At 34.4% G+C, this 26,029-nt stretch overlaps 4 protein-coding genes across 4 annotated transcripts; 2 read left to right on the top strand and 2 right to left on the bottom strand.

Annotated features, from left to right (window-relative positions):
- The first annotated feature begins 1,433 nt into the window (after positions 1-1,433).
- LOC145805307 (uncharacterized) lies at positions 1,434-4,034 on the top strand. Its single transcript, XM_082900421.1, has 4 exons — positions 1,434-1,785; positions 1,869-2,528; positions 2,628-3,283; positions 3,442-4,034. Exons 1-4 carry the CDS (start codon positions 1,434-1,436, stop codon positions 3,541-3,543), a joined length of 1,770 nt encoding a protein of 589 aa, XP_082756547.1. The 3' UTR covers positions 3,544-4,034.
- Positions 4,035-4,181: 147 nt separating this feature from the next.
- LOC145806104 (uncharacterized) lies at positions 4,182-5,875 on the bottom strand. Its single transcript, XM_082901972.1, has 5 exons — positions 5,372-5,875; positions 5,150-5,278; positions 4,826-5,044; positions 4,607-4,728; positions 4,182-4,518 (listed from the first exon to the last, which is right to left on the bottom strand). Exons 1-5 carry the CDS (start codon positions 5,843-5,845, stop codon positions 4,329-4,331), a joined length of 1,134 nt encoding a protein of 377 aa, XP_082758098.1. The 5' UTR covers positions 5,846-5,875; the 3' UTR covers positions 4,182-4,328.
- Positions 5,876-10,305: 4,430 nt separating this feature from the next.
- LOC145805306 (putative pumilio homolog 7, chloroplastic) lies at positions 10,306-14,627 on the top strand. Its single transcript, XM_082900420.1, has 4 exons — positions 10,306-10,380; positions 10,738-10,901; positions 13,078-13,330; positions 14,163-14,627. Exons 1-4 carry the CDS (start codon positions 10,306-10,308, stop codon positions 14,265-14,267), a joined length of 597 nt encoding a protein of 198 aa, XP_082756546.1. The 3' UTR covers positions 14,268-14,627.
- An 8,076-nt stretch (positions 14,628-22,703) lies between these two features.
- LOC145805305 (disease resistance protein RPM1-like) lies at positions 22,704-25,097 on the bottom strand. The gene has a single exon (XM_082900419.1). It carries the CDS (start codon positions 25,095-25,097, stop codon positions 22,704-22,706), a length of 2,394 nt encoding a protein of 797 aa, XP_082756545.1.
- Between the last annotated feature and the right edge of the window lie 932 nt (positions 25,098-26,029).

The following is a 26,029-nucleotide window of genomic DNA, read 5'->3' as shown; positions in this document are numbered from 1 at the left end:
TGTGATCAGAAAATCACTCACAATATATATATATATATATATATATATGAGTATGAGTGTATGTATCTGTGTCTTGAGCTTCATTAGCGGTAAATAAAAAAAAATAAAAAATAAAAAAAGTGAGAGAACAAAAATCAAGTATTGAGATGGAAATCGTTTTGTCTAGATTAAAGCTTGTTATTCTTCATTCACTACAAGGATTTACACATTTGGCGACCACCTTTGCCGACCAAAAAAATTTTGGTCGCAAAAAAATGGCATTTGGCGACCAAATATTAATTAGTCGCGAATGATCATTATTTTTGGCGACCAAATATTATTGGTCGCAAAAGAATATATTTTGGCAACCAAAAAATAAGTTGGTCGCAGAAAGTGGTATGCTTTTGCCGACCAACTATAAATTTGGTCGCGAAAGGTCACATTTTTTTTGGTGACCAAAATTTTGGTCGCCAAAAACTTATTTTCAGCAACCAAAAAAAATTAGTCGCCAAATTACCACTTTTAGCGACTGATATTTTAGTCGCCGTTGATTGAGATTTGGCAACTAAAAAAATTTGTCGGCAAAGGGTACATTTTCTGCGACTAATCTGGTATTTTGGTCGCCAAAAATTTGGGAGGGAATTTTGAAACGTGGGGCGGGAATTGAAATTTGGGAAAATTACCATGTAGTCCTATGTAGGGGATCTATTTCCCTTCTAATCCCAATTTATTTTTAATAGTTTAATAGGTCCACAGTTTTTTTAGTTTTATACCCAGAGGTCCCGTTTTTTATTTTCGTATTTTTAAATGACTGTGTTACCCTTTGTTTTGAGATCTATATGTACGTGAGAAATCAAATTTTTGCTTCGTTGAAAAAAAGGAAATCAAATCTTCGTCTCCGCGATCTCGATTTCTCTTCGTTGTGGCGATCTCATTGTGCTGTGTGGTCGATCTCATTGTGCTGTGAGGTGGATCTGGTTGTGCGATTTGAATCTCTGTGTACAGGCGATATCTTCGTACGTTGTCTCTCTCTCTCTCTCTCTCTCTCTCTGGTGATAGATATATGTATGTGTATGTATGTATCTGTCGATACATAGATATACATATATATGTATATATATATATGTCTGTGTGTGTATGTGGTTTGTATTTTGTCGACATATATGTATGTATATATATATAAGCAAATTTGCGTGATATGTGGTTTGTGTTTGGCGAATTTTGTTTGTTTGATTTTGATTTTGTTGATTTTGTTTGTCGTATAGTGTAATGTGTTTTGAAGTTGTATTTTGGAATTGTGAATTCTGGTGTTTTGATACTAATATGTTGTAAGTGTATAATTTTGCAGTTTTGGAATTGTAAATTGTGTACTGTTGTTATTGATATGTTGTAACTGCATAATTTTGCAGTTTGGAATCTGTGAACAATTGTTTGTTGGTTTCTGATTTTGTAGTATGGAGCGGTGTTTCATGTTAATGTGCAAATACAGTAATTGTTGTGCTGCTATTAAGATTAGTGACGGATGTAGTTATGATGAAGTTGTTGAGAAAATATGTGCGAAGTTCAAGGAGTTGAGTGTTGGTAACTTTTGTTTGTTTTTCTCTGTTCCTGGATATTCTAATTGTATTGTTGAATGTGATGATGATTTGGGGAATATGCTGTCAATGGTAGGTGGTAGTGGTTGTCATGTTGTTGATGTTATTGTGGGGGATAAGAGAGTTGTGGAGGTTGATGATGGTAATTCTTGTAGGATTGATTCTGTAACTTGTGAGAGTTCTTTTGTGAATGATTGTGATGATGTTGGTGGTTTGTTGCGTAGTTTTTATCCAGAACCGGAGAGAGTTTTGTTGTCTGCTAGTTGGAAGGGGATTATACATAGTGTGGTCAAGAATTTGAAGGTGGAGTGTCGGGGTTCCGCATTGCATTGGCTAAGTATGCGGTTCAGTGTGGTTTTGCAGTGAATTATTTGAAGAATGATGCAACAAGAGTAACCGCTGAATGTATGATGAAGTCGTCTACGGGTTGTAAATGGTTTGTGCATGGAAGGGTGTTGATGGATTCTGGTGTTTTTTTTATAATGAAGTTGGATAATGTGCATACTTGTGGGGTTGTTGCTCATAGATCTTGTAGCAAAATGGTTGGTTCTAGACTTGTGTCTGATATTGTGCAAAATGATATTAGTGATAATCCGTTGACTCGTCCTATTGAAGTTAAAAAAAAGTTGAAGAAGCAATATGGTATAGATGTTTCTTATCGGGTTGCATGGTTAGGAGTTGATAAGGCAAGAGGTGGGTTGTTTGGTGATTTTGCAACTTCTTTTGACCAGCTTCGATGGTACCTTGAGACGGCTATGAGAACGAATCCGGGAAGTGTGTTTGAATTAGATGTGGATGAAAGTAGTGGGTGTTTTCGGAGGTTGTTTGTGGCATTTCATGGATGTTTGTATGGCTTTCAATTTTGTCGTCCGTTGTTGTTTGTTGATGGTACATTTTTGAAGGGGCGTTACAAGGGGCATTTGCTTGCAGCAACATCAAAGGATGGTAATCAAGGTATGTATTTATTTGCAGTTAGTATTGGTTTAGTTTGTCAGTGTGTTATTGTATTGTGAGTCTGCTAATTTTTGCAGTTTCATGTGGGTTTGTTTGCAGGTTTGTTTCCTTTGGCTTTTGCGATTGTTGACGCTGAAAATCAAGATAATTGGATGTGGTTCTTAAGTCAGTTGTTGAAGGCTGTTGGTTCAGGCCGGAGATTGACTTTTGTGTCGGACCGTCAACATGGATTGCTAGACGCTCTTTCAGTGGTTTTCCCCAATGCACATCATGCTTATTGCTTGAATCATTTGAAGAGAAATTTGATTGACAAATTGGTGGGACTTCGTACTAACTATAAGCTGTGTTTGATGAAAATATTAGTTAAATGTGCTTATGCGCCAACGGTTGCTTCTTTCCAACATTATATGGAGAAATTGAGGCGTATTGCTGGGAATGGTAGAGTTGATAGTATGTTGGATGGTTTGCAAAATGATAAGTGGGCCAATGCATTTTTTAGAGGGAAACGATATGGTGAGATGTCATCTAATGCTGCCGAGTCTTACAATAATTGGATTGGTGGGGCCCGTGAGTTGCCTATTACTTGTATGGTTGATATGATTAGGGTTCAAATCATGACTCAATTGTCGGATAGAAGAGCTGAATCTAGAAGATGGACTACGAAATTGTGTCCAGTTATGGAAAAGAAGTTGGTGGACTCTTTGAAGCTAGCTAAGTCTTGGGATGTGATTGTTGCTAGTGATACTGTGCTTGAGGTTCATTCTTCTATTTCTTTTTATGTTGATATTGGTAGACAAACTTGTTCTTGCCATGAATGGCAATTGAATGGTTTTCCTTGTTGTCATGCTGTGCATGCTTTGCGTAGTAGTGGTAGAGATGTGTATGGTTTCATTGATCCTTTTTTTTCATGTAGATTGTTTTAGAGAGTCATACAAGGAATCTGTTTATCCAGTGCCTTCAAGTGAGAGATTTGACTTTGATGGTGCCAGTAGTTCGGTTATCAAACCTTCTATAACGAAGAAGCAGCCCGGGCGGAACAAGAAGAAGAGGATACCTTCAAGGGGTGAGAATGTGAAGCAAATCAAGTGTGGGAGGTGCTTGAAATATGGGAATCACAATAAGAAGACGTGCAAGGCTGCTATTTGAGGCCGCAATCTATTCTTTTGGATTTGTATTTGAATTTGAGGAATTATAATAATAAAAAATGTGATACTTGGTATTATGGAAGTAATGAATAAAGTTGGTTGAATTGTTTTTTGTTTGTTGATGTGTTTTTTACTTATTGAAGTTGTTTTCTAATAGTCTGGTTTTGTTTTTTATTTTTATGGAATGCAGAGAAGGTTGTTGAAAATTTCTTATTGAAACAGTATAATATGGAAACGCAGTTCATATTTCATAGCGATAAAACTGTATAATTTTGCAGTTTTAAGAATTATTAGAAACAACCTGATGAAACCGCATAATTTTGCAGTTTTAAAAATTATTAGAAACAAGCTGATGAAACTGAAAAATTTTGCAGTTTGAAGAATTATTAGAATCAACCTTTACTGTATGAAAATATATGCAACCACAAACAGGTAGACAAACAATCAGAAGAAGAACCACAATAATAATAATAATAATAATAATAAGAGCAACAACAACATCAATCATTTTCACCATAACCATGATAACCAGAAAAAGATCATTCCCAAAAGTATATAAAGTACTTGTCACATGTTAAAAAAGAAAAATAAAAAAAAAGGTTCAAAGATATGTTCCCTTGAATATTTGTATTGTTAAGAAGTTTGTTCATTGTTTCTATGGTTTGGTATGTTTTGTCAACATTTGGTAGTGCTCGAGTTTCCAAGATCGGTTCTCATCATTGAGGAATTGATTGATGATTTGTGCTCGAAATTTGACCCACTCAGTTGGACGAAGTTTTTTCTGCACAGGTTGCCAGTTGAGATATTGGTTGATAACATTGCAGACGGCAATTGCACAATCATTCCTGCAATGTTTGAGATGAAGTTAATTAGTTAGGTGAAACTGCAAAAATTAGCATATTGGAAGATTAGTTTATGGATTTTGTATCTTACGAGTGTGGGGTTTGTTGTGGGCATTCCTCAATTGATGCAATTTCTGTCTCGCACTCTTGAGATGAAAACATGTTTCCCTGTTTGCTGAGTAATGCTTTATTCCATCTCAGTTGATGTTGTTGCTACAAAATAGTTAGTGGGTGTTTTTGTTAGTTATAGTGATGAGTTGTGATGTTTGTAAAGGGATGGAACTAAGTATGAAATTTTATTTTAACTTACAATTTGCTTTGCAATTTCAAAGTGCTTGTTGTGGCAATCTTTTGCTGGTCTCAAAGAGTCATAGTGTCTCCATATTCCATCAGCATTGTCAAAGACCACAATTGTCCAATGGTTGTCGTGGTTGATTGGGAAATGGATATATCTGTTTTTCATTGCTTCTGGAAAATGGCTGTCCATCAGTTTTTCTCTCAGTGCTTGATCTTGGTTTTGTAGTGGAGTCTGTAAGTCATATATATGTTTGAAATATGTCATAAAACTATGTAGTAATGCATGTTGATAAAGTAGAAAATTTTGCAGTTGTAAGGTATGTTAAGTTTTGCTTACATTGATGAGTGTTGAGAAAACGTAAGATCTTCCTGCGTATGGATTGCTTGCAAAGACTAGATCGTTTTTCTCAAATTCTTCAATGGTTGGTTGGAGTGCCAATTGCTTTTCTGAGAAGGCATCAATGACCTGAAACATGTTATATATGAGAATGTGTTAGGTTTGTGGAATAGGTTATTGAATATGTACAGAAACTGTAAAATTGTGCAGTTGGAGACCTACATTCCCATATAAGGGTTCCCTGTTGGTCAATCTGCATATATCTGAAAAGTATACGCAGTTTTCATCTTCGCTGCCAGACCAGACACAAGCAGTTGATTGTGTGTTGTTGATGAGTTGAATTTGGTCTTGGTCTTTTTTGGATAGGCTATGCCAAACCTTGTTTGTTTTGCGGCATGAAATGGTGAGTGGCTTGTTTGGGATTGATTCTTCCTGGAAATCATCATCACTTTCCAATACTTGAAGATTTGTCTTCTTTTGATTGGCATGCTCTTTTGGGTTTGTTTCAGCAGCAACTGGTTTCTCTTGGCCAATATGTTCTTGCATCTTTTCTTTCTGCTGTTGTTTTGCTTCATGAGCACCCTCTTTTTTGTTGTCATTCTTCTTCTCTTTTTCTTCATTGGTACCCTGTGTTGGTTTGGGTACATCAGCAGCAGTTTGTGTCTTGTTTGTTGCATCTTCTTTGGGTTTGGTCATTGGTTGGTATTCAAAATCTGGGTCATGTGCTTGTTTTCTTGATTTTTGTTTGATTCTCTTGACGATGGATCTTTGTTGGGGACTGCTAGTTTTTTTGGTGGACATTTCCTTCAATTGATCTTCTTTTTTATGCAATTCAGCCATGAATTTTTGTTCCATTTCTTGCATTTGTGCTCTCAGGGCTGATATGAGCTTGTCCTTGTCGTCCTCTTTGGTTGGTGTTTGTGGTTGGTCATGACCTATAAAAATGTTGGATTGTGTTTTGGTTAGTTTAATGAAATTTTGCAGTATGCTTTAGTATTAGACAATAGTTTACCTTGTGCATGAAGTATGTCAGATTTCTCTTGCAGTTCTTCTTGTTGGTTTGTCAGTTCTTGTTCATTGACTTCTTCGTGTTGGTTTGTTTGTTGTTCTTCTTGTTCTTGTTGTTGGTCTTCTTCTTGATCAAGGTGTTCTTCTTCTTCTTCTTCTTCTTCAGTTTCAGTTTCTTCTTCTTCTTCAGTTTCTTCTTCATCAGTTTTTTCTTCATCAGTCACTTGATTTTTTTCATCATCACTCTTTTCTTCTTGTTCATCACTTTGTGGTTCTTGTTGTGGTTTTTTCTTTCTTTTCTTTTTTTTTTTGTTGTGCTTCTTTTTCTGATTGTGATTCTGATTCTGAATGATGTTCTTCTTCGAGAAAGTCATCCTCATCACTGTCTAGAAGTGTTCTTTTTTTTGTTGCTTTTGTTTTCTTTTTTTGCTTATTGTCCTTTTTGTGGTCTTGTTTCTTTGCTGAAGAGTCTGTTGATGTGCTTTGATTGATATGCAATAACTGTATTTCTTGTTCAGTTGGGGTTAAAGCACTTTGGTTAACCTGCATTGGAACAATGTGGCATATATCAGTAATACTATAAATTTGGTCAGTTTCATAAGATGAGTTGTACTGTGAGTAATGTGGGTTAAGTGTCGAAATATGTTTTTTGAAACTGAAAAATGTTACAGTTTCATAACATGAGTGATGTTAAAGAAGTGTGTGTTTTGAAACTGAAAATTTTCACAGTTTCATAATATGATTTGTACTACAATGAATATGAAAGGAGTGTTGAATAGATTTGTGCTAGGATAGTATAGAAGAGTTTGAATACCTTTTCAAAGTGAGCGAGGCTGATGTGTTTCCACTTGGAGTACATTTTGCCAAGATTCCATTTCATAAACCTTGGGAAGCCTTCTTTGTTGGATGGTCGGAGGAGTTTACTGTGCTCACAGTACCAGTACTGTAAAAAAAAAAAAAAAAAAAAAGTTGAAATATGTTAGATAGTTAGAAATAGGTGGATGTCTGATATTTTTGTGGGAAGTAGTTGAGTAATGTGTTTACCAAGAGTAACATGACGCATCCAGTGACATGCCTTGGGTTGTTGTTTGCATTTGCCATTGAATTCATCAGTGTGTCTTTTATTGCCTCAACCCAATTGTACTTCTTGATGTTGTTGAGATTGTCAACATAGTTGAGGAAACTCCAACTGAGTGTATGGCCTGTTGTGGGCATGAGAAGTTTCAAGCACAAGTAAAGGGTGATTACCCTTGCAAGATCTTGACAATCATTGGTTGATTTTCCTTTTTTTGTTTGTTGAAACATTTTGGTCAAAGACTTGCCATCCAATCTCTTGATTGATTTGCATCTTCGTTTGTAAAATGGAAGCTCAAAATCCTTTGGTCTTGCATAGGATTTGGTGGTGATGCTGTCTTCTCCACAGTCGATACCAAAAATGAGCTTGACATCACTGGTTCTGAGTTTCATTTCCTTTTTGCCAAGTACAAATGATCTTTTTCTTTTGTTGTAGAGTGTTGTCATTTCTGCTACAATGGAATTGTAGCATCTGCACCAAGAGGCCTTCAGTTGTGTTGAGGAGAGAGCATTTATAAGGGGCCAAAAAGGGGTTTTTTGCAGCTCTGTCTGTTGGGCTTTTGTGAATTTGACCCCCTTCAACAGTTTGATTACCGTTCCGATGTTGGAACGATAATTAAATTGTTGGACTCTCTTTGCAGGGACTGCTGGTTTTTTTTCTTTTGATGCCTTGGTTGTTGTTTTGGGAGTTAATTGGCTTTCTTGGAGCTTTCTTTTTTTGGTTGGAGGAGCTTCTTGATTTTTTGTTGGCTTTCTTTTGTTTGTTTTTGTTGTGGTTGGAGGTGTGGTTGGTGTTTGTTGGGTGGGTGGGGTCTGTGGTGTAGTTCTTGGGCTTTTTCTTGTAGGTGGTGTGGTTGTTTTGTGGGTTTTTTGGTGGGGTCTGTTGGGTTTGGTTGTTTTTGGGTGTGGTGGTGGCATTTGAGTGGATACAGGAGAGGGACTTTCAAAAGGGGAGATGGTTAAATCCCTGATTGGATTTGTGGGCATACGGGTTTGTTTCTTCCAATATCTTCCAACAGCTATTTCTGAAAAAATGAAAGTGACAACAGGGTATGAGTAATATAGTGACAAAACTGTATAATTTTGAAGTTTTATATGCAGTTTAATATGAAGTTATATGTATTTTGTTGGTAAGAGTTACGAAACTGTATAATTTGACAGTTTGATTTGCACTTTATAATAAGTTAGCTATTTGTTTTGAGTAGTGGTTAAACTGTGTAATTTTGCAGTTTCATTTGCATTTTGAATAAATTTAGATATGTTGCTTGTATAGTGATGAAATGAAACACTATGATGTTGCAGTTTTTATAAGGAAACAGTATGAACAATAGGAACAGCCCATTGTATTTTGTAAAAAGCAACAATAACAACAAGAAGATTAAAAATTCAAAAATAAGAATAAGAGAAGCCAATATTGAACAACAAGAATAAGAATAAGGTGTTGAATGTGTAAAAACAGGGATTTATGTGCAAAAATAGTGTTTAGAATGTTGAAAAACAGGGGACTATATATATATTAAAAGAGGGTTTATACATTTGGAAGTATGTAAAATGTGTATATAAGAAATATTAAAGAATGATGTACAAATGTGAATGAAAAATAATGAATAGGTGAAGAGAGATGTTACTTTTTTTCCCCATTTTTGTGAATCGGAAGTCAGGAACTATGAAATCTCTTCAGAGTGGTGATGGTTCTTCGTGTTGTTGAGAGTCGCCGATTGGAGAATATGAACGGCTTGGTGTTGTGTTGAAGTTGAACGGTTTGGTTTTGTGGTTAGGGTAGGGTTTCAGAGAGAATGGAGTCGAACGGAGGAGAGATGGAGGATTGAGAATGCGATTTCGAGCGGCGGAGATGTAACAGTGTACTGATCAGACTGAGATGATTGTGGGTGATGAAGATGAACGGTTACGTTTTCTGGTTAGGGTTAGGGTTTCAGAGGGGATGGAGTTGAACGGAAGAGAGATGGAGGACTGAGGAGTCGATTTCGAGCGGCGGAGACGTGACAGTGTAGTGATCGGACTGAGATGATGGGGACGTGAGAGATGGTTGCGCGCGTGTAAATTGGATGATATATTGTGGGTATTTTCGTCTTATTGTTAATTTGAGGACTTAATGGAGTATTAAATTTGTTTTGGGTCTAAATGGGGTATGATATGTTGGGTTTGGACCTTTGGGTCAGTCTCCCTTGAAATTTTTAATCTTAGAATCTGTTAGCTCACACTTTCTCATTTTCTCCTCTTTCATTTCTCTTTGAAATAGGTGCGAGACAAGCGAACAAACAACACCGAACCACTCTCTCTCTCTCGTCTTTGCGTTCGATTCGAACCCTAGGCACATTGAATCAATCATTCGGAGTCTCTCTTGGATCTACATGGTGATCACCTCCCCCTTTCTCTTCTCTCACGCCTCACGCCTCACGCCTCTGTGTCTCTTCTCTCTCACGCCTCACGCTGCCCTCCTCTCTGTTATTGGAGCATCACCGCAAGGGTGAGACGAGCACACCGTAAGGGTTAGCACTACCATCGCTTTGTCTCGGGTAGGTATGTCCTTTATTTCACCCTCTCTCTCTTTCTCTCTGTGTGTGTGGGTGTGTGTCTCTGTCTTCCTCTCTATGTCTCCTTCGATTTGGGGCTAATTATTTTCTTCATTTTGCTCACTATTTCAAGAAAATTAAAGAAAATTAAAGAAAATCAGAGAAGAACTTGAATGTATTTGCAATCTGATGCTTGAATGGATAATGATGCTTGACCGAAGCATGAACTCTTAGATATTGCATCTCGTCTGTAGCATATAGTTAGTTATATTCAGTAATGGCAATGTAGAGATTTGGAACAATACAGGCCAAACCCGCTGGTTTTCCCCTTCTGTTTCAATCCAATACCAATTTAGGTTTAAATATTTCCCCAAAATGATGCATTGGCATGGGGTGGGATTGGATGAGATAATGAAATAAGTATTGTTCTGTACCTAATATGGAGACAAACATATATAATTAATATCAGGAAAATAAATGAGGATAAAATAAACTTGCACCTGGTTATGTAAGGCTCAAACATATCCCAAGGGCTGGAGCATGAAACAATTGACTCATTCTGTTGCCGTCTCTACTCATACAACCATTTTTTCTGTTACTCTCAAGATTTCTCAGGTAAGGACTACTGTCTTTTTTAATTTTTATTATTGAATTGCCCCCCAGTGCCAAAGTTGTGTGGTATAAACTGGATTACTATGTCTGAGTTGGAATATTAATTGAGAACATATAAGTTTGATAGTAATCCAGCAAAACAGAATATTTCATTCTAGGTAATTTGTGTTAACAACATGGTTTCTTTCACATGCTCTAATCTTTAAACTGTAATTTGCGTGAGCCTGTGGAAAGCCTTCGACCAGATATGTCTTCATTCCTAAATGGTTTAATTTTAGTCTGTACTATGATTACATAATTATTCCTTTAATTTGATTCTCATTACCTGCTTTGTCTTCTCTGTTTTTTAATCTTTGGCAGTTTATATTTGATGCTGCTACAAAGTTCTGTGTTGATATTGCAACTCATCAGCATGGATGTTGTGTTCTGAATCGATGCATTGATAAGTCAGTTGGGAAATATCAGGAAAAGTTGGTTGCAGCAATTGCTGCTTATGGGCTTCTTCTTGCTCAAGATGCTTTTGGGTAATTTTTTTTGAAAAGTTTGGATGATATCTTTGATTGAATATTTTTTATGTACTATGTATGCATGCTTATGGCTGTATTTTGATAGAATGATCCACATAGAAATATATCCAACAAATGAGTATTTTTGCTCACTAAAAAGTAATCATTTTCATGCTGTGATACGGTTTGTTTGCATTCTTGTTAGGAATTATTGATTTCTCTGTAATTCTATTATTTGTTACTCAAAATCTTGCTTTTGAATATCACTGCATTTAGTAATATGGTAACGGAAAAAAAAAAAACAAAGCACTGCCTTAACATCTTTGTCTCCTTCAAGTTGATCATTAATGTGAGAGGTTCCTTCTGGTTAGAGAATCATGCTAAAGTGGCTCTCCCATCAATAGCTTGCTCAACCTACCAATCACTAGATACATAAATTGTTGACTGTTGTGTTTTATCATCAGATGTGGAGATTATTCTTCGTAATTGTTCTTTAAACTGTAATTGCTAAACAATGCTTCATCTTGAAAACCCTGGGCAGACTTTTCATGCTCCACTGGCCTTCTTACTTAGCATTAGCTCATTTCATTGTGACTAGTTCACCCTTTGTAGTTTGTACTTAGCTAGGCCATGATTTATGTTTCATTGCTAAAAAAGTATTGAGCATTGAGATCTGACACACTAATGTAACGGATAGAGTTCGCAATTTATTGACCTGGCCTGTGGAATCTTCCATTGATTTTAATGGTTGTTTTGATCAGACAGTGATTTTAAGGGTTTGAGTTTGGTTGGGTTTCTTTTTCATGTTATAAATGGGTTTGTTTGATTAAGCCCATTCCAACTCATTTCTAAGTAGGCAGGAAATGCTACAATGTGCACTTGCACATTGTAAGAAAAATTACGATTTTGTGATAGAAGTCATGAATTTTTGTGATGGAAGTTATGATTTTTGTAATGAAAGCTATAAATGGTGAAGTTATGATGTGCACCCTAAAAGTTAAAGTTATGTTTTTGTGATTTAAGTTCTACTTTTTGCGAGAAGCAAAAAGTTACAATTTTTGTGAAAAAAAAAGTTATACTTTTTGTGATAAAAGTTATACATTTTATGATAAAAGTTGCACTTTTTACATCAGGCGCATACCATATGCACCCTTTCTGGGGTGCACATGGTAGCCTTTCCCGCATGGGTTTTGGCCGCGGTGATCCATTTATTGAAGGGCTTTAGACTAGTTTCAGAGTATGAGCAATATTACAGGTGGTTTTCCCAACTTAAACTGGCCTCACTTTCCCTAGTTTCAGACTGGAGAATTGAAATATATAAGATCTAGCAACAAGGTTGATTGAGTTGGAGGCCAAACGATTTTATTGATGGTTTGATGGGAGGCTCTGGGTTAAACAGCATAACTGACAGCTTCTTACTGCCTCCATTCAATTTGCTCTCTCCTCCTAGTTAGCTCTATATTAATTGAATTCACACTAATTGGTATAATGGTCATAAAACAAATTATACAGTCAACTCTAATTGAAGTCCTCTCTTTTGTTGTCTTCCTTTCTCACAGCCATAACCCATGTTTGTTTAGCATCCTGTTCCCTCCTTTCTCCTTTCATTTTTGTCGTCATCATCATCATCATCATCATCATCATCAAATCATCATAATGATCATCTTTTTCACATTTCTTAAAGTGGTGAAATGCCATGTGTTAATGCATTTATCTTTGATTATGATCCAAACGACCTTTTGACTTACAGCAATTAACTGCAGCTTTTCCAAGTTACACTGGCTGATCTCAGTTGATGTGTTGTTATTTGTCCATATCTCTGGTTACTCTTAGACTTTTTCACACGTGCTTATTTTTATTTTTCTACCATCTATCTCACCATTCGCATTATAAAACTATGCTAATGAACATATTATACCTTACTTGTAAATTGTATTATAGATATCTCCAAATCTCTGCCTCAATACTGCTTTCTTATAGCTGTGAATATTAATTGTTCGTGTATATGTCAGCAGTTAATTTTTATCATTTTCTTGCACTATGTACATCCGTATAAACCTCTACCCCTTTACCTCTGTATCTCATTAGAAGTAATTTGGTCTTGTGATGGTTGCTTTAATTATTTGTATTTGGCTTCATGGCATATTTTAATATTTTGTTTTGAATTGAATGCTTGTTTTTTTTTTGATCCCAGAAATTATGTTGTCCAATACGTTATACAGGAGATCCCTTTAGCTGCTGCCGGCTTGATTTCTCAGTTTGAAGGGCACTATGTGCACCTCTCGATGCAAAAATTCAGCAGTCATGTTGTTGAAAAATGCCTCAAACATTTTGAAGAGAGCCGTCCAAGAATCATCCATGAATTGCTTTCAGTGCCTCACTTTGAACAGTTGCTGCAAGACCCTTTTGCCAACTATGTCATTCAATCTGCACTTGAAGTTAGCAAGGTACGGAAATCAACATGGCTCTCATTTCATTAACATGCTTCATGACATTCACTCTACTTTGGCTGGCAAATCTGAATGTTTGATGACTATTTGGCTGTATCTGGATTTTTCACACTGAAATGAGCTAAGGTGAAAAAAAATTGGTAAACACTTTAAAATTGGCTAATTTTCTTAAGAACTCAGTTTCATAATACACTTTCTATTGGTTTTCTTTGAATTTATAAAAGGAAATAAAGTTCAGGTACAAAGTTGGTCTGAGTTCAGGATTTTGGCATGTCATACTTTTGGCTAAGAGAGAAAGTAACACATATTTATTATTAGGATAAATAATTATTATACGGCATGTATATGAATACATTTAAGTCAAAGATAATAGTTTTTAGAGTTTAAAGAAGGAAAATAAGTATAAATTTAAATTGCTTTTGTTTTTATTATTCGATTCCAAGTTATTTCATTCAAACTTGTATTGTGTTCATGTATATAGTGTTAGGAAGTATCTGATGAGTGTCATGTCATGTTGGTATCAAACATGATACGTTACCTTTTTAGAAGTGTCCATGCTTCTTAGGGTAACACCTTGTGTTTGCATGCCTTTACCCTGTGCACACGTACCTGATAAACCAAACCAAACCAAACCAAACCAAACTAAGCCTTGTGTCGGATACATGAATATTTTTTTGTCATTCTACTCTGCCAAGGGCTATTTACTTGGTTAAATTAAATAAATTCTTCTCTCTCTCTCTCTCTATATATATATATATTTATTTATTTATTTTTATCGCCATTTTGTTGCTCCTATGATGTGTTAATTTTATCGTTTGTCTTGAACCAGGGCACTCTCCATGCTTCATTAGTCCATGCAGTTCGGCCTCACAGCATCCTACGCACCAGTCCATACTGCAAGAAGATTTTCTCGCGCAACCTCTTGAAGAAGTGATTTTCATTGGCCTGTGGCAAGAAGTGTTGTGTTCACCCCAAGAGCACTACCGTGTTCACTAATAATAACTACTCGTATCTATCATAGGGCTGCCGGTTCTAGATTATCTAACTGTTAGAATTTGGTGCTGATCTACCATGATCATTGTGGCTTTTGCTGCGCTGATTGAGTGTAAAAAAGCAAGTTTTGCTACCCCGTCTACTTGAATTGTGGAGATGAGTTGTAATATTTTGTTGTCTTGTTGATCTATTACTCTTAATGTACAAGGTTGTAAAGGATCGCAGCGGTGAGTTTTTGCTTCTACTTGTCTAAATGCGACGATGCCTTGATAACTTTATAGATAATATTTCTGTTTCTTCCTACCAATACCTACTTTTTACTATTATAATCTTTGTTTTGTCTTTATTTGCATTTTTACTACAATGGTTTTATCGGTCACCTATTGATTTTTTTTCTGATATTGCAAGATAAAGTTCTTGTTCTCTGGTCATGGATATCAGTTTTAGCTACATGTATATATAGAAAGTTTATTTTATATTGTATCAATATTTAGCACTTGAGTACTTCTAGTTTGTGTTTTAAATGAATTATTAGTTTGCATAACATCTTAGGTTTATTATGGATTGAATGAATTATTAGGAATTATAGGTGTATTGTTTTCCTGCTTTGGCGACCAATTTATTAGTCGCGACAAATAATAATTTTTTTCCGCAAAAAATGACAATTGCCGACCAAGAGTTTTGGTCGCAAAAAATACATTTATTGCCGACCAAAATAGCTCTTGGTCGTGGAAACTCAGTTTTGCCGACCAAAAGTTTTGGTCGCGAAAAGTAACAAATGGCGACCAAAACCTTTTTTGGTAGTGGAATGTCACAATTGGCGATCAAATTTTTTGGTCGCGGAATGTCACGATTGGCGACCAAACTTTTTGGTCGTGAAAATATCACTTTTCGCGACCAAAGTGTTTTAGCGACTAAACGAATTAGTCGCGGTAATGATATATTTCGCGACCAAAAATTTAGTCGACAAATCCGACTTTTCCCGACCAACCAAAATTTTGGTCGCGAATTACTTTTGCCGACCCTCAATTGGCGACCAAAGTAGCGACCAAAAAAATTGGTCGCGGATAACTTTTGCCGACCAAAAATAGACTTTTAGCGACCAATTTTTTTGTTGCCAAAAGTGTTAATTCTTGTAGTGATCTAAAATCTGAACCGATAAAAATTTAAATGAGAAGTTCAGCAAATATGTGAGAGAAATTGTGATATATGAGTTCAACTTGATGATAGTCACTTCGTCAAGAGATCTAAGCATTGTGGATAATCTCAATAAAATCGAAAAAAAAATTTCAATCTTGAGAACTCACTCCAAAAATCAAAAGTAAATATGTATTCTGTTTTTTTTGTAATAGTAAAATGTTACTGTGAACTAAGGTAACATATTACTGTTTAGGTCAATTTTGACGGTAATTTTTTTTTTTTTTAAGAATTTCATAATTAATATGGATCTTATTTGATAGATCTTGATAAAAAAGATTTTAAAAATACTAATTTTATTAAAACCGGACATTCAGATCAAAAGTTATATTATTTTAAAGTTTCAAATATTAAATTACTCATTAAATATATTTTGATAATAATGATATGTATTAAACTTTTCAAAGAAACTTTTTATACTTGTTTTTAATGCGTTAAAGTTTTATTATAATGGCGTTTTTAACAAATTCCCCATAGTCTAATGAATGTGAGTAATGAAACTCTTAATATTTGCAGAAATCAAAATATCATAATTATTAAAATTTCTAAAGAGTTAAGAGAAATAAAATAAAAAAATTTCTCTTAAAAATCAAAAAGAAAGTTTTATTAAAACATTTGGAATTTCTTTTATGGTTACTGGACAAACTGCAAAAACAGCAAAAGATGAAAAAGATCAGGATGGTAGTAGTACATCCACGCCAAAAAATTCTATAGAAGGAATATCCTCAAAAAATCTGCAAAAAAAATTTGAATCTATAGATGGATAATTATGAAGGAGAAAAATTGCTTAGAAAATCAATAAACGATTCTATTGATCCAACGGAGTTAAAATAACAACGCTATCAATCAAAAAGAAACGCTGAAATATCTGAAATAAACAAATCATTTGGAAATTTCAATTTTTGGGAAAATTCTGATTTTATGAATATCTTTGGAGACAATGAAGAAAAATCTTTTAAGAAGGAAATAAAGAGTTTGGAAAAAGAGAACCATTAAAAACTCATATAAAATATGACTTTATTTTAAAACTACAAAAAATGAGCTTGTTACTAAATATAAAATATATTTTGATCTCGACTGTATAACTAACATAGAAGAGGTTATAGATAATTGGGATCAAGCAATAAGAATTGTTGTAGCGGGATAAGCAATAGTTGCCAGTGGCCTAAATGTTTTTTTGTAAAAGCTACTCTAAGAGGTTAAGCTGTAAAATTTTGGGATACTCTATTATCAGATAATAATAACATAAGAGCTCAATGGTTAGCTCTAACTATTCCTGAAGAGAGTATCATGTTTATGGTAGATAACCTTAAACGAGAATTTTGTGGAACAACTCTTAACCAATTGGGAATTGAACAAAAAATAACATTTACAAATCTAATTAAGATACGAATAGCTATTTTGAAAATTATGCTTGTGAATATAAAAAATGGTCCTATAAAAAATGGTTCTATAAACGACACCTAAAAGGTACTATTCATTGGCAAAAATAATTTATAGCCAAACTTCCTAAACCATGGGATGAACTATCTCAAAGAATTTGAAAGGCTATTAAAAAAGAATCAAATATGTGATTTTTAAGGTAGAGGAATAGTTTTTGTACGAGAAGTTATAAAGAAATATCGTGTAGAACGACAAGTTATAAAAGATATAAAAAAAAAAATGCATATATAGATTATAGATGCTATTCAAAAATCAAAGATATGGTAAGAAGTTATGGTTGTGACAAAAAATTCAAACCATTGGTTAAAAAGAAGAAATTTATAAAAAAAAAAAATAGAAAAATTTTCAAAAAATAAAATTTAATCCTTATAAAGAAAAATCAAAATCTTGGAGTAGATATATTAGAAAGAAATCTAATAAATTCACAAATAATAAAAAGTCTCCATATCCAAAAGGAAAGTCTCTGGAAAAATACAAATATTGGCTTTATGAAGAAAAATGATATTTAACTAACAAATGTCCTAACAAATAAAGAAAACATGTTAAATAAATATTATTTAAAAAAAATATAAATCAGTATCAGAATATGAAATAAAATCTAACGATAAAATAAAAGAACTCATGTCATACATTTGAATCTAAATATAAACTCATGACTTTTTTCAGGAAGTAACCAACCACCATACTGTGATGATTTTGATATTGAATTATTGATAGTCCTTAGTCTTTGTTTGCGCGATACAATTTTTATTTTTTTTGGTGGAAGTTATTGTAGGATGCCTTATGAGTCTTTGTTTCAAATGTGAATGCTTAGGTGGTGACGTTTGTTGTTTAAGACTTTGTTTGTTTTAATATTAATATATTAATTGTTTCATTATTAATTTTTTTCGAGTTTTTTTTCGTTGGATTCGCTTAGGGCCGTACTCTCATGATAAATAGGTTATTTTAGTAATTTGTCATCTTAGACCTCGTTTGGGAACAAGTTATTTTAGTAATTTTTAACTTTTTAACTAAAATATAAAATAAAAAAATTAGCATGTTTAGAATGACTTTTTAGTTTTTACGAAAAGATGTGCAAAAAGTAGAAAGAAAATAGAATTTTTGACTTTTTAGTTTAGGTTATTGGTTTTTTGATTTTTTATAGTAACTTTTTAACTTCTAGGCTAAAAAGTGATATTGTCAAAGGAGATTTTATTCTTCTTGTGTTAAAGTCAGTAAAAATTATTTGGTGTTCTTGGAGTATCATGTGGCGGCATTCTTTACCAATCACACTTAATATAAAATTGTGAATTCCACCACTTCTATCAATATTAAAATATCGTTAAAGTATCACGTGACGATATTCCAGAACCAACCAATAACTTCTCTACTTAAAGCCAAAGTGAGTGAAACTTGTGCTTTAGCCCCCACTTGATAAAAGATAGGGGTGGTCGCAATTCAATTTTGAACGGTTTGGTCTCGCCCGCATGTTTGCAGTTTGGGGAAAATTCAACCCGCAACCGCCCGCAATGCGAGTTGCGATTTATGCGAGTAGGGTTCATGGATATGCGGGCAGTTACAGACAGTTTGCGGATAGGATTTTTTCCTTTAAACAATAAGCATGGTTCAAAAAAAATTTAAACAAAAAAAAAAGAATAAACAATGAGCAACTAAATTCATCCAAGCTATCAGAACCACACACAACAACTGTATATATTTTCAATTTGTTATGAATCTTCAATTTGTTCATATTTTCAACTGTATATATTTTGGTACACATAGAACAACTGCTATTAAACTTCAATAAAAGTAATTCCAAAATGTAAGTAATCCTTTATTAACTTTTACAATTCATTCTAAATGTAATAATAAAATAATAACAATTTTTTGTTAGACGCCATTCAATTCAAACCAATTAAATAAATTAAAAACTTTTGAGAGATTAGGGTTTTGTTGGGCAAAAATATCTATCCTAATCAACGGTCCAGGTTTTAAAAAATAAAAAATAATAATAATAAAAAATTTAAGTACGGGCGGATTCTTGCGGGTGTAGGTAAAACCCGCAATCATGCCATATTTCAAACCGCATCCGCCTACATTGTGTATGTGAAACCGCCCATTCGCATGTGGTTTGGTTCGGGTTGGACAGGTTGGGCGGATCGAATAACCCTATACCCAGCCCTAATAAAAGACCCCATGTTCTCAAAATTCCACAAACCCCCCTTGAAAAGTCAAAAGATAATTTTATTAAAGAGTGCTCTAAATTCATTTAGGGTAAATTATGCAAATAGTCCATGTAGTTTACATGATGTGTCAATTTGGTCCCTATAGTTTCAATTTGCTCGATTTTTTTCCTTAATTTAACGGATTGTGTCATTTTAGTCCAATAAATAACGGTTGTTAAGTTAATTTAACGGAAGGTCAAACAATGTGTCAATTTGGTCCCTGTAGTTTCAATTTTCTCGATTTTGAAAGGGATTAAATTGACACATTGTGAAAAATACAAGGACCAAATTGAGACATTGTTTTACTTTCCGTTAAATTAACTTAACAACCGTTATTTATTGGACTAAAATGATACAATCCGTTAAATTAAGAGGCAAAATTGAGCAAATTGAAACTACAGGGATCAAATTGACACATCGTGTAAATTATAGGGACTATTTGCATAATTTTTCCCATTCATTTATTAACTCTTTTGAAATGGTTGTCTATTTTCTTAACAAGTATTTGTCATAAAAAATTTATAGTTATTTTAAATTGAGAAAGATGATACGTTATAAGATTTTTTTTATTAGATCGTATCACCACTTGTATAAACATTTATGATTGATTTTTTTATTTAAAAATATAATTATTAAGGTATTAGGTTTCTGTAACTAGTAATTCTGTTTGACAAAACTCCTTTCAGTTGTAATTTTATTCGATCTTTTATTTCAGTGAGGCTATGAGTATTTAGATGTGAATCCAACCCGAATTAATCATTTCATGTTTGGCACTTTGATGACTAAGTACGGAGATCAAACTGCTGGATCAGTTCACAGGGGTCTAGGGGGTAGTGTCCTATGGAGGGTTCGAGGCAACCCCACAGCGGGGTCGTGAGGCAGCGCCCATGAAGCAAAAAGAAAAAATGCAGTCAAGCGGTCATTTATGTGCTCAAGCGAAGAAAATGATCATCCAGTATTTTTCCAGAGCGCCTAAACTTCTGGGAAAGTTACACTCAAGCGGTTAGCCTATTTGTTTTGCATCGTCTTTAGTCACACCGCTCAAGCGGCGAAATATGCGCTCGAGCGGTCTACGCGATCCTGTTTTCTATAAAGTGCGTTTTCCCTGTTCATTGTTTTTAGGTTTTGAGCCTTCCAAATTTTCAGAAAGGAAGAAAAAACAAAATGCTTTATATTAGAAGCTAGTTTATATGAGTTTCTTTGGTGTATAGAAGGTGATCGATTGATCAGCGACCTTTAGATTGTCCAACATCAAAGGTTGTTATTATTGTTTCGTTTACAAAAGAGAGAGTTGCTCTTCAGTGGATTTCAAGGAACTTGGGCTTGAAGCTTTGGTGGATTCTAGAGTGGCTCATCGTCGTGAATTCAACATTAATGTTATGAATTCAACGTTGAACAAGACAATTCCGAGGTGAAGACAGTGGTGGAAGAAACACATTGGGGTCAGTTCAATTCGGGTGTGGATTTGCTAAGTAGAGTACACTTGTGTAATTCCTTTGTCTTCTTAATGGATTATTTTGTGGCTTTGACCCGTGATTCTTTTATCATAATTGGAGGCGCTCCAATTGTGATTTTTTCACGTTAAATCGTTGTGTCGGTGTATCTTTCATTGTTTAATTGGGATTGTCATTCATTATTTAAAATTGAAATATAATTACAAATCAATATCTTCGGATTTTTTAAATTTTTCATAAGGAATTAATAAAAAATAATAATATCTTGCCATATATCCAGTGATATAATGACGACAAAATAACGTGATATATAGTAGTCTTTTTTTAAATCTTCTTAACGAATGTATTAAACACTCGATAATAAGATCATTTTTATTTTTTAGAATGCCTATTTTAAAAGAATAATTCTACACATTTTAACAATCTTACTAAAAATACAAAAGGCCTAATGTGATTAATTGTTAAAAAAGTAATGATATTTAAACATCTAATGATATTTAGACATGTATATTTTTAATAAAATTGTTAATAAGAGTTTAAATAGATATAATATTGCACACTTTGAAAAAAGCCTGCACACAATCAAAAAAATAAATTATCTACTCACAAGCATAATATCCACAGATTTAGAAAATGCTTCTGTCGATTTAGTTTACAAATGAAAAGTACCTATTCTACTTTAAAATGTTCACTTTATTAAATTAAAAAAAAAAAAAATAGAACTCTACCTATTTTGAAAATATCTCATCTATAATTATAAAACAGACTCATTTTAATATTTAAAAAAACTTCCACCAATTTAAAATAGGTTGAGGTTTAGTTTTCAATTTTTTTTTTCTCCTTAGCACAGACTTCATTTTAAATGTGTATGCTCTAATTACTGGATAACTTATAGCAATTTTCATTTCTTTTTGTTTTATAACACTTACAAAAATTTTATAAAAAAAATAAAATAAAATAAATAATATTATTTGAATTTATATTTATATATTAAAAGTCTCTTAATAACATTTTATTGTAGGTCAACGAGTGTTAGGCTGGCCTGAGTTGAATGATTCTTTATTATTCCTTCTTCTTTTGAGATTCGAAATGAAATATTATATTTCTTACTCAACCAACGACCTGAAACTATTATATTATGAATTAGATATGATTAAGTGAAATATTATATAAATCAATATATTATATAAATTAATATATTATTCCTTCTTCTAAGAAACTTTTTTTTTTTGGAGAGAAGAAGTTAGACTTTACAAGAAAAAAAATGTTTCATTTTATCATACCAGTGATAAGCACAAAATATATTTATATTAAAGTTTTTGTATCCACATTTTAATTTTTGAAATAATTATATCAATTAATTAGATTTTTTTTTTTTGTATGTAATTTGAAAAGTCTAAATTAGTATATTTATAAAATTTAAATTTTTGAATGCCTACCTGAAAAAAAAAAAAAAAAAAAAAAAATTTCTTAGAATCGCCCCAGCAAACAAATAGAAGCTAAATAAGTAAAAATAAAGTGCAATCAATTACTCTTGCCAATTATCATCTACATCAAGAAGAAAATAAATCATGGTTACAATATGTAATAAAAATGGCAAAAAGGGCGAAAAAAATGGTTATTTACTATGACACTGATCCAATCTAGAGAGAGCTCTTCTCCTTTCTCTTCCTCTCTCTTCATAAAAACCTTACTTTCCATTGATCATGTTCCCGGTACCAAATTATAACTTCAGGAATGTGCGCTATGTTTCTGTAATCCTCATCTTGTACTTCTCGATCTAACTTTGAAATCAATTTCTCAGACATTTCACAAAGCTCAAACGTTTGGAGGTTCTTTAGATGTTGGATGCCTGATGGGACCTCCTCCATCAATTCACTATTTCTGATACTTAGACCTTCAAGGTGGGGCATTGCTCCCTCCTCCACTCTCACCCATCTCAATCCTTTTAATTTATAAAGATGTAAATGTTTAAGCCTCTGAAATCCTCCTGCCTTGAAACACAGTCCCTCCCCTTCGTATGCCTGCTCAAGTATAAGCTTAGCCAAATTGGGTAATTCTTGTAGGGATTGCAAAGGATCATCCCTTAACTTGCTCCACCCTAAAAGTTAAATCGACAAGGCCATGGAGAGAAGGTATCCAGTGCGGAAATTTCTCCAAATGTCCAATCAAGTGTAACAGTTGAAGAAATCGAGGAACTGGAGACAAAGATTGCAAATCAAGGATCTCATCCTCTTTCGTTGAAATTATCTCTAATCTGCGAAGATTGCCGAGCTTCTCAATGGAAGAGCAGAGAGTCACCCCATCTTCTCTTCTTAAATTCCCAATGTGTAACTCCCTTAGTTGGGTTAGCCTCCCCAGCTCTTTCACCATACTGACCCCACATTCACTTCTTTGGTCTGCCTCTATCATCGACAGCACTTGTAGTGATTGCAAGCTTCCTATCTGAGATGGAGCTTTAAAGCCACGCATATCTCCAAATTCAAAATAAGTGATTCTAGATTTCAAATAATATGATAGGAGATTGCGCAATTTCTGAAGGTGTAGGATTTCATCAGGCAACTCAGTCACATAGGTTCCTCCTAGATCTAAGGTCTCCAATTTCTCAAGCTTCCCAATCAACTTTGGGACCATCTTCACTTTTGTATTCCTCAAGCCAAGGTACCTGAGATGGATCAGTTTAAAAACTTCATCTGGTATAGTATCTAATGGAGTACCTCCAAAATCTAACACATTTAGCAGCCTCGAACTACGTCTAAACAACTCACGCAAGGATGCAATAGGCAATGAATCCATTGGCCCCCACACAAACAGAGAACGAAGTAGAGAAAAACGCTCGCTATATTCCACATTATCTGAGGTGCTTCGGATCAATAGGCGGCGGACCTTCTCCGGCCTCGTTGAGCCCTGTCTGCAAATTGTTGTTACAATGTTTTGCTCTCTTGCCTTTGAAACAATAATTTTACGCATCAGGTCGTGAATACAGAAACATAAAGGCCTTCCATCTGGATATCTCTCTGCCACTTGAATCAAGCTCGTATTGAATAGCTCATCGAGGTAGCCATTTGCAACTTCTTCTAGTGTCTTCCCCTCAATAGCATTCACAAATCCTTCTGCTGTCCAACGTGGAATTACTGCTTTGCACAATATCCGTTGATCCTCCCGGAAAATGCTCAAGTACAAGAAACAAATCTTCAGATAATGAGGTAGATCATTGTAACTAAGAGAGAGCGCTTTTTTCATACTCTCTAGTTTGTCATTGCCCTCTAATTCAGCACCAAGGCTGCGATAAAGCATTTCCCATTCTTCTATTCTGCTCCTGTCCTTTGTAGCCAAAACACCACTTATCGCTACAATTGCAAGCGGCAATCCCTCGCATCTTTTTAAGATTCGAAGAGAAATTTGTTTCAAGTTTGGAGGGCATAAGTTCCCCCGAAAATTCTTGTTGCAAAACAGCGTCCAAGACTCCTCTTGGGACAACGGCATCAAGTCATAAACATAACCATTAGTTTCTTCGCAACAGGTAGAAGCTATATGGGTGAAACGAGTTGTGAGAATGACACGGCTACCACAATTGTTGTCAGGCAGCACATATTTGATAGCCTCCCAAGCATTGACATTCCAAACATCATCAAAAACAACCACGTACCTCCTTTGCTGCAGAAAATCATTAGCCAGACATTTTAGCCTATTGATGCTCATAGTTTCAACTCCAATAGGGACTGGTTGCATGATTTCTTCAAAGAGTTGTTGAATCATGTCCTTCAGGAGATCCTCAGCCCTTAATGACTCGGAAACAGTGAGCCAAGCGTGGCTGTCAAAATGTTTCTTCGCCGTTGCATCATCGTAGACTTTTTTAACCAAGGTGGTTTTGCCTAATCCCCCCATTCCCACCACAGAAACCGCTTTCAACCCAGAATCTCCCTCGACTAGCCACTCCATCAATTGTCTTTTGGGCATTTCGATGCCCACTAGCTTTGCTTCTTTGAGTAGAAGTGCATCGCCACGATAATCATACCATGAATTGTTAACAACATTCGACCTTGAGCCTTGCTCTGGTATACCATATTTATCATGGTATCTTTTATGTCCGTCGGAAATATTGATGACCCTGGACTTGATCCTTTGAATTTCAGAAGCAATTTGGTGGCGAGCTTTTAAAGTCTTGGCAAGGTAGAAAACCTTACGAAGAAAACCACCGAATCCATCGCCGTGATGATGTGCAAGGTGAGGCTTGAATTTGTCAAGAACATCTTCCGTGTCATAAGCAGCATCTCGAACTTGTTTGACCCAAACTTTGAGTTGAGGGTCACTTTCTTCCTTAGCATCAGCAACTCTAAGGAAAGCCGACATGCGCTCGAATTCATCTCTGATGTCTTCCATTGCTTCCCGAACTCCACTCAACAAATTCACCTCTCCCTGAAGGAAGGGTGCAAAGCTGGCTAGAAGATGGAACACTGCAGTTTCAGCCATTTTCTGTTTTGTGTGTGTTTGTTAGAAGTATTAGGCTTTGTGTTTGAGGGGATAATTAGGAGGAAATGGTTTTCTGAATTGAGTTTCAAAGCCGGGAATTTGTAATGCTCAAAAACTCAACTGAGGTTTGAGCGAAAACAGAGATGGCATTTTTTATTTTCTTTTATTTTATTTTTGTGAAAACAGAGATGACAACTTCCGCACTCTTTCTAGGAAGTAACGAGTATTCTGTTGTGATAAATTGATAATGTTAAAGTCTTTGATTGCGTGTAAACTTTGTTGTTTTTCGTGAAAGTCACTGCTGGGAAATGAACACCTTCACTTCCCGTTTGTTTTCAGTGATAGAAGGGAGGGGATTGATAGTGAGGGGATTAATAGTGAGGGGATTGTTAGTCCCCTCCCCTCTTCTATCTTAATCCCCTCCCCACTGCTATCTTAATCCCCTCCCCTCTTCTATACCCAAAACAAACGGGGTGTCAATGTGCATTATATGCATTTATAATTAAAAGGAAAGATAATATAACTTTAATTTTTTAAATTATAATTAAAAAATATCATAACTAAATAAAAAAATGAGATATAATTAAAAAATTTATAAATTATAACCAAAATCGTAATATAATTAAACAAAAAAATTAGTTATAATTTAAAAAAAAACTTAATTAAGAATATATATAATACATAATAATTTTTTTTAAAATGGTGTACATTAGAATTTCCTGTCACTGCAAGATGCAAGTCTTTGTCCGGAGTGAGAATGCTCCATGAGGGGATGTTTGTGGTTTAAGTGGTTTCCTTGGTCTTGTTTGGTGCACTTTATGAGTGTTATTTATATATATTTTTTAATGTTAAATTTTGATAATTTGTGTCAGTGAATAATTTATAAAATTAAAACAATTTAAATAAATTAAAAGATCTAATTATTAAAAAGT

Source organism: Camellia sinensis, chromosome 13 (genome assembly GCF_055761805.1).
Source record: "Camellia sinensis isolate YWXY chromosome 13, ASM5576180v1, whole genome shotgun sequence".
Classification (NCBI taxonomy): Eukaryota; Viridiplantae; Streptophyta; class Magnoliopsida; order Ericales; family Theaceae; genus Camellia; species Camellia sinensis.
Note: the sequence above shows the minus strand (reverse complement) of the source record. Positions and strands in the feature narration are given on the sequence as shown.

Bases quoted from the DNA above. Each gene is read 5' to 3' on its own strand.
- LOC145805307 (XM_082900421.1), top strand. From the start codon at position 1,434: ATGGAGCGGTGTTTCATGTTAATGTGCAAATACAGTAATTGTTGTGCT. The intron at 2,529-2,627 runs GTATGTATTTAT...GTTTGTTTGCAG, and splicing joins ATCAAAGGATGGTAATCAAG to GTTTGTTTCCTTTGGCTTTT. The intron at 3,284-3,441 runs GTTCATTCTTCT...TTTTTCATGTAG, and splicing joins CTAGTGATACTGTGCTTGAG to ATTGTTTTAGAGAGTCATAC.
- LOC145806104 (XM_082901972.1), bottom strand. From the start codon at position 5,845: ATGACCAAACCCAAAGAAGATGCAACAAACAAGACACAAACTGCTGCT. The intron at 5,279-5,371 runs GTAGGTCTCCAA...AACATGTTTCAG, and splicing joins GGGAACCCTTATATGGGAAT to GTCATTGATGCCTTCTCAGA. The intron at 5,045-5,149 runs GTAAGCAAAACT...TATGACTTACAG, and splicing joins TTTTCTCAACACTCATCAAT to ACTCCACTACAAAACCAAGA.
- LOC145805306 (XM_082900420.1), top strand. From the start codon at position 10,306: ATGAAACAATTGACTCATTCTGTTGCCGTCTCTACTCATACAACCATT. The intron at 10,902-13,077 runs GTAATTTTTTTT...TTTTGATCCCAG, and splicing joins CTTGCTCAAGATGCTTTTGG to AAATTATGTTGTCCAATACG. The intron at 13,331-14,162 runs GTACGGAAATCA...GTCTTGAACCAG, and splicing joins CTGCACTTGAAGTTAGCAAG to GGCACTCTCCATGCTTCATT.
- LOC145805305 (XM_082900419.1), bottom strand. From the start codon at position 25,097: ATGGCTGAAACTGCAGTGTTCCATCTTCTAGCCAGCTTTGCACCCTTC.